The 8,133-nt window shown below is 34.6% G+C and overlaps 1 protein-coding gene across 2 annotated transcripts; it reads left to right on the forward strand.

Moving 5' to 3' along the window:
• Nucleotides 1-1,954: 1,954 nt before the first annotated feature.
• On the forward strand, nt 1,955-6,333 carry LOC145986810 (uncharacterized). Of its 2 annotated transcripts, none has more exons than XM_083121257.1 (5): nt 1,955-2,098; nt 3,015-3,096; nt 3,840-4,217; nt 5,530-5,560; nt 6,203-6,333. In XM_083121257.1, the coding sequence occupies exons 2-4, from the start codon at nt 3,039-3,041 to the stop codon at nt 5,535-5,537; spliced, it is 444 nt and encodes a 147-aa protein (XP_082977383.1). In that variant the 5' UTR covers nt 1,955-2,098; nt 3,015-3,038; the 3' UTR covers nt 5,538-5,560; nt 6,203-6,333. The 2 variants fall into 2 exon arrangements, with proteins under 2 accessions (XP_082977383.1, XP_082977384.1); XM_083121258.1 differs by having other exon boundaries at nt 2,013-2,102.
• The last annotated feature ends 1,800 nt before the right edge of the window (nt 6,334-8,133 follow it).

Here is an 8,133-nt window from a genome sequence, read left to right on the forward strand (position 1 = left end):
CACTAAATGCCAATTTCTTTGTTACTTTCTATTGTGTCTAGTAGAAAGTAATGGAGTCAAACAGTCTCAGTTTTCACGATATTGGCTCCACTGCGCTACAGGGATTGTTAAAGCAAATGATTTGATGATAATTTTGTTGAGCTCTTAGCTTTTACTACTGAGCGAGTCCGTCAGATCAGAACGAGAACACTCACATCATAATAACATCAGAGTTTAAAATAACCATCGTTTTAAATTTTGAAGCCTCGTAGTCGTGAGGTCTTGGGTTCGATTCCTTTCCAGTGCCTCGAACTGCATGTTCCAGTCCCGATGAACTTACATGAGCACAAAATGAGCTTAAACAAGTTTCTCCAAACTTTTGAAATATGACTATCAAAATTTACTTAGAATTTAAAGCTCCTAGTTAGGCATGTATCCAGAAATATGTTTCGGGGGGAGGGGGGGGTCCGAACCAAGTGTCTGAGGAATAATAATAATAATAATGGTAATAATAATGTTTAAATTAAAATAATTACATTAAATCAAATTAATACTAATTACAGTACATAAATTAATATTATAGTATTATTACACGAATAGGTAAAGGACTGTATAAGAATAGTTATATATTCATTATGTAGCTTACGTGTAGTTAAGATCGGAATAATTTACATAAAAATAAGTGGTCTGACAATGAAATTAATGTCAAATGGTAAAATAATTGAATAATTATCGAATAACAAAAATAATGTTACATGTAGTTGGAGAAAAGTAAGTTTCTGATTAATATTTTATGCATATTTTTTTTAGTAGTAGTGTACATTAATCTTTTTTGTAATGTCATTCAAAGCCGTATGGTCCCGATATAATTCTTCCCTTTAAAAAAGTTCAGAGGAAATTATTAATCATCGATTATGAGTAGGAATTATTTCAGAACGTTACTTTTTTTTGTTCTCCGGTGTGCAGGTGTTCACAAACGTTATGCTAATATTTTCAATAATTAATTTTAGTACTTGGTAAGTCTTTCGGGGGTCCGGACCCCTAAACCTCCCCCCCCCCCTCATCACGTCCTTCCTGTCCTTCAAAGCCGTATGATCTCAAAATCTTTGTCTTCCAATTAGTTCAGAAGAAATTATACAACAAATGCTAAACGGATATATTTTCATTATTTAATTTTCGTACTTAATAAGTCTTTCGGGTGGGAAGGGGGGGCGTCCGGACCCCCTGAATCCCCCACTAAATACGTCCTTTTTCAAGGTATAGTTCTCTCATAAAATCAGACTTTCTCTAATTTTCCAGTTTACGATTTTGTTTATTTTGTCTTACAGCATCGACTCAGTTGTTTGACTACGATTTTTCGATTTACATATACTATAGTAAAACCACATTTCTTTAATTCGCCCAGATGTTTTCGTGATAAAGCATCTACAATATTAATGAAGGAAATAATTTCAGGACCGCATGTTGGGCTGTACCCAAAGTAATATTGAGGAAATTTTAAAATTTTACTGCTAGAAGCCTCCAGAATGGCATTATGAACTTTAATCATCTTTTGGATGGTTACAAAAGTATCTAAATTATTGAGGAAAGGAAGTTTGATGCTACGGAGAAAAATGACAGCCTCTGAAAGGAGTTCTCACGAAACACTTGAGAGTACCGTGTAAAAGACGTTCACTTAATGACTATGCATTTGGGCTTCCAAGGAAAACCCTGTGTTAAACATTGCATCACGTAATGTCTGTGTACGGCAGTGAAAGTAAGAATGTGCTAACTCCAAGCTTCCAGAGTCCAAGTATTTGCGAAAGAAGTCCACACTTGAAAAGGAATAACCTTCGGAAATCGACGTTCTGCACATCTCTTCAGAGCTCTTCCAAGTGTTAGTTTTGACCACAATGCAAACTAAAGGCTCGGTCCGATTGGAGGACGTTGTGGAGGGAGAGGGTGGGGGGAGTGTTTGTGGTTTCCGCAGGGGGAAAAACGATAACCTTTCGAAGGAAATGATATGGCGGGGTTCTCTTTTTAAGTGAATACCAAACACGCTTCTTTTTATTTCCTATCTTCGCACCTCTAGGACCAGGTGCACATCTTTAGTGTTGCTCTACCTAAGACGCTGTGCAAGGTAGGTGTGTGGTACTTTGATTCAATACATACCGTGTTGAGAAAGATCCTATATTATTGTGATATGATACATTTACTGTGCTGTGAACGATCCTATATTGTGATCACAATATATTTGCTGGATCGTTTCTCAGGAGCACTAAGTGAGGATTTTACTTCGTTCTGCACCTATCGTAACTCAAGCATCAACATCGTGTGTGAACTTAGCAACGGATAGTAAAACAACAATGTTGCAATATAAAGATGTTGTATCGAAGAGTTGCTGTATCAAAACATATGTAATGTACAACAAGCAAAAGTATAATTATTACTTTAAGTTGTAAATGGGATCATTGTATACGACGAAGAAAGCAACTTAATAGAAAATTTCTGTACGCGATTTCATGTGTTCAGTTGTGACATGCATTTCGTGTGCATAGCATAGCGCAACACTACAGCAGAGCTTTCCTTGCAAATATGTGGATAACTTAATCTTAAGAACCACTTTCTTATTCGCATTGAAAGTCACATGAAAATTCCAAAACAGTCAAAGTCACAGACACCTGTATAGTCCATCTTATTCTAGCTCCAAAGTAATTTCCTTCGAAGCTATTTTAACACCAATTCCACAAGTTGAAAGCACTCTGTACTAAGAACACAGTCATTCCTAAAGTAGAATATCGCAACAGAAAAGTTAAAAAGGTCAAAATGTCTACCAATACAAAAGTAACTCTCCCATTGTACTCGTATATTGTTAACACCGTAATGAATCTCTCATTTTCATTTTCGAGTTACGCTTAGCTAGGTAGCCAGGCAGGAAACTTTAAGGTATGTGTTAACTTCAGCACAACTTCAGGACAAAGCATTTGCCAGTTATTGCAGAGAATAGTGGGGTAGTTATTATCGGTAATAACATTTTCTTATTTTTTCTTTCACAGGAAAGCATTTAAAGCCAGGAAAACATGAAATCCATTCTCTGCTTATTCTTAGTGATATGCACAACACTAGTCGTTGGACAATGTAAGTAATTATAGATTATCTTTACCAACAACATTTGTAGTACAATTTCTACAAATTACATACTACTTTTAGTAACGATAAAAATCACAACTTAAATGCTGTTGCAGTAAATAATTATATGTATATTTTTATAAACTCAACAATGTTACATCAGAAAACAGAAAATGATTAATTCGGTAAGAAATAGTACATTTCTACTAAAAATTATGTTAAGCTGCTGTTGGACCTTTGGTTTCTTTCCGTAAGGTTATTTTCGAAAATTTCTCTCGTTTCGAAAAGCCGCTATGATATTTCCCATTCTGAAAAATACGATACGTATGTGTCTGTTTATAAATCCTTTTAAAGCATTCAAGATAATTTACATGTAGTTTACTTTGACTGTTGTAATATAAACAAAGCTTTTATAATTATCAAGACAACAGCGAAAGTAAACAAAATGAAGATTCACTTGGATCTTCTGGAAGAAATTCTAAGCAGATGCAATTCTTCATCATTTGGAATATCATAGAGGTTTTTAGAAACGAGAAAAATATTCTGAAATGTCCTTGCAGTCTTTGCTGATAAGAGTCAAAGGTTCAATGTCGCCTGAATCTATGCGCAAAGGCACGCGGAATTAGGTATTTATTGCAAATGAAAGAATTTAAAACCTATTTTATTTTCAATTTATATTGTCAAATCATTTTGTAACTCATTTCTGCATAGGTTCTTTAAACCTGCTCAAATTATTTTGCTTATTTTTTTAGATCGACGTGGTGAATTTAATCGTCCACCACTTGGGGGAATAAATCCAAATCGTCCTGGTAGACCATCGACGCTCCCTGCAGAAGTAAATCGTCCACCACTGGGGGGAATAAATCCAAATCGTCCAGGCAGACCTTCCACCCTCCCTGCAGAAGTGAATCGTCCACCACTTGGGGGAATAAATCGTCCAAACCATCCTGAAACACTTCCCGGAGAATTCAATCGTCCGCCACTAGGAGGAATAAATCGTCCACCACTAGGAGGAATAAATCGTCCTGGAAGACCGGTAACACTCCCCGGTGAAGCAAATCGTCCACCACTAGGAGGAATAAATCGTCCAGGATATGGCAACCGCCCTCAGGTTTTACCAGGACGCACAGGTAAGGAAAAATCATGTTTTTTTTCAGCATGTCACTTCAATACTAATTGTATGTAATGCACTGTCGACATTATGGTGTGTAGACTATGTGTCTACTTCTACGTGTGTTATCTACACGTAATCTACGAGTAGATTACAATGGATTATAGTTTACACAGTCTGTGTAGACAATGTTAACTACACTAAATTAAGTTTCGGCGCTGTTGTGAAATTAATGTGATGTTCGTTTCTATCGAGCTGACAAATACTCCTATTTACAAGAAATTCTCGCACTCTCTTTCAGTCATCAACTGTAGGGAAAAGCTAAAATGTGGGCAGTGTGGGTAATGTCTTTCCAAATAACACTGGTGTATTTCCGTTGTTGCGTTTGTTCCTCGCTGAGGTACAAGGTATACATCTCACACTTCAACAATTGATATACTGGATAAATATGATTTACTTCTACACCATTTGTTGGATCAGCACCTTCTGTCATGTTGTTTACATAGATTACACCGTCTACATTGTCTACACTGACCGTAAATTCAATGATACGTGGACGTAAATTATTCATTATTATTAGGCATCATTGTCAGAAGTTTTTATTTTACATTCTACACGCTCGTACGGAATAGTTTTGTACTATTGGTGTTCAAGAGAAAATCATCTCCTCTGTGGACGGTTTGGTGAAAAATCTAATGAACTGGTGATGAAAAGTTTGGGTACACATATTTTTGAACTTAAGCTAATTTGTTACTTATATTGAACCTTCGCAGTGTGTATATATAGATGACAATTTTTATTTAATCGGAAATAAGTTAGACAACTTCAAGGTGTAGATAAAATTCGATGTAATTGATTATGAAATAGCTTGCAGACATAGTAAAGTCGCTTTATGACGAAAAGAAAGAAATATCCAATCCTTCTCACGATTCGAACTCACGATCTCTGGTCTTGTGCGCCTAACGAGAAAAATCATACCATACAATGTAAGTAAATATTAATTTTTAACTGTTAGTTTTGGAACATTGTTGAAACCATATAAATCTCACCTGGCCATACAACTTGCATATGACATCTGATTGAAAGAGTTATGCAAAAATTACAAAAAGGCTAGGCAAAGAAAAAAATTGTAATATTCTTTAACTGCATTAAATATACGTTCAGTTTCGAAAAAAACAGTGTTACAATGTGTCCTTAAATTTACTAAATTGTAATATTACTATATTTTGTACAAAATGTTTCGTTATTTTCCTCGATAATATATCCCTAATGCAATATTTTCTTCTCCTTTTGAGGAGTCAAAGCACTAATACTGATTCTATTCGTTTTAGGTTATTAAGACACCTCAACATTCTGGCCAAGGTAAGTTTTAAAAATTGTGTCTGCTTTTTAATATTAATAGATCAACAATTGCTATCAAGGTCTTATATGAAGTTATTTTAAATATACATAATACCCTTTCAGTAGTTCGGAAGACATTGTTTATTTTTGGTAAGAACAAATTTTAGATACGAAGCCATAATCTGCTACAATAAACTTAATGCGGACAGAATTGTATTTTAATAATCAAATAGTTTACATCGTAAGGAAATGTTTGTGCTAAGATATTGATCGAGATGATTAATATTTATTTGTTGCTGAGTTGCTGTTTATGCACAGATAGGCTGATTGGGACTGGACTGACAGTTCAAAGTGGGATCATGTGTCTCCACCAGGTATCGAACCCGAGACTCCTTCATCACAAGGCGACGACGTTTTTTACTACGCCATCGGGGAAGCATGATTAATTTTAACTGCATTTTAATATTTTGAATACCATAACTGTACCTAACAGGTTATAACAGTACTAGCATATTATGAATAATACGATAACCAACACAGCTAAGACTTTGTGTTTGTATTAGCACGATGCAATTCATTCACTCATTAAGTATAATAGTATTTCATTTGTTTATGGTTTGTGCTCAGTTGACATCTAAATGTGCTTCTTTTTGTTCATTTCAGTGAGGATATGATTACAACCAAGGGAAGAAGATTTTTTGTTGAATAAATAATGCTCAATATTAAACTGAAATGATTACTTGTATGTATAAATGAAACGTGTTTTTTTAAAGTAATAAATAATTTCCACAACATTCCTTGATACTTATTTTTCTATGTACGTATTAATATGTTGCTTTTGGATAGTTTTTTAATGTACAACGAAAACTGTAGTAAACCTTACAAAAAGTTACTGTCTTTTTGAACATATTCCGATTTTTTTTTTTTGACCATTTCTGGTTATTTTGTTACTTGCATAAAACCAATATATATAATACACTAGATATACTTGGAAACTGGAATCTACAATGAAGACCTAGGGAAATATCAAGGAAGCTGATGGTGATATTTGCCGAAAGGAATGAGCTCATAAAATCCAACAATTGAACATTAGAGGGTTACAGCAAAAATTATTTATCGTTTAAATCAAGAAGTAAAATAAGGCTAATGAAAACACACGGATGAAATATGGTATATGATGTGTTCTCTACACGCTAGAGGAATGTAAAAATACACTGTATAAAATGTAAATTGTCACATTATGAAACAGTACTTTTGCATCTGTAAACTTATTCATAGTTTAACATTAACAAGGGCGAAGTAAATAGCTGGTGTATGGTTGTTTGTTAGTTATTTACCGAATTTTCTTCAACTTTATTAAAATTGTTGAATTGTCTCCAATGCTTCTATTCTGATGGTTGAAACACCTGCAAAGTGACTTTATTATGTTCAAACCTGGCACCATTGTGTGCTTAGGAATTATATACGCGACTCACGCTTCTGGAAATAGTGCGTCTTAATCCTCTGTAGCTTAGAATGAGGTGTAGTTTACTCAGAAGGCGAATCTAGACTCACTAGAAAAATATGTGTAACCTCGCCCACTTCCAAAATAGGAATTTTACGATATATGAATATCACTTGGAAAGTACATATACTGAAGTGATAAGATAAGTAGGTCATGATTATTTACTTCTCTGGTAAAAGACTAATGGTGTTTGAACGGGCTTTATCTCAAACTATGCCCGCATCATTCCAGTAAAACCAGGAGACTCACCTAACCACATCCCACCGAAATACATTCTTTCGTCCAAGCTGTACGTGAGATATCTCAAATAATTTCATTTGTCCTAATATCATCATTGCATGATAAGAATACAATCATTAGTCTCAACAATAAGAAGCATTCATGCAAGTCTTTTTCTGTTCTCGTTTAATCTCAAATATATATACTTTGTGCAATGGCGGCGATTGGGTTCCAAAACTAGGGCTAGGGGGTTGGTGTGGCAAGGCACCGAAACTGGCAAAAAGTGGCGGGGGGGGGGACAACTGCCCCCCTAAACGCCGCCACTGCTTTGTAGCGTACAACATACTGCCAGGTTTGAAACACCATCAATACAAGGAGTTTCAAAGACAAGAACGAATACAGTTATATGCAATGATATTAACCAGATTATTGTAGAATAGGGAATATTTCATAAGATATGAAAAAATAATGTTCTAATAAGTCGGGAAAATAGTATTTGAATGACAGAATTTAGTACTGTATAAAGATTTCAAATCTACTAAAAAAATGACATGGAAATGTAGATAATGTACTTCATATGAGAGTCTTATTAAGGAGAATTATGTCGATTTAGAGTGTTTCTTCTTCCTGTTCAATAAATTATTGTTATTGCAATGAAATAAAACTTTACACAACTGATCATTTTAAACTGGAAGATGATTTTGTAAACACATTTTTTTCAAAACCAGCACGTAAATAATTGTTGCAAAAAGACTGCTATCCACAAACGAGGCTTTACCTACAATTTATGTGTGCGATCTTATCCACAGAGCTTCCGTAGGGAATAATAATAATAATAATAAAATCGGCTTTATTAGAGCGAGATGTTTCG

This window comes from Lepisma saccharinum, chromosome 4 (assembly GCF_977018435.1).
Source record: "Lepisma saccharinum chromosome 4, izLepSacc3.1, whole genome shotgun sequence".
NCBI lineage: Eukaryota > Metazoa > Arthropoda > Insecta > Zygentoma > Lepismatidae > Lepisma > Lepisma saccharinum.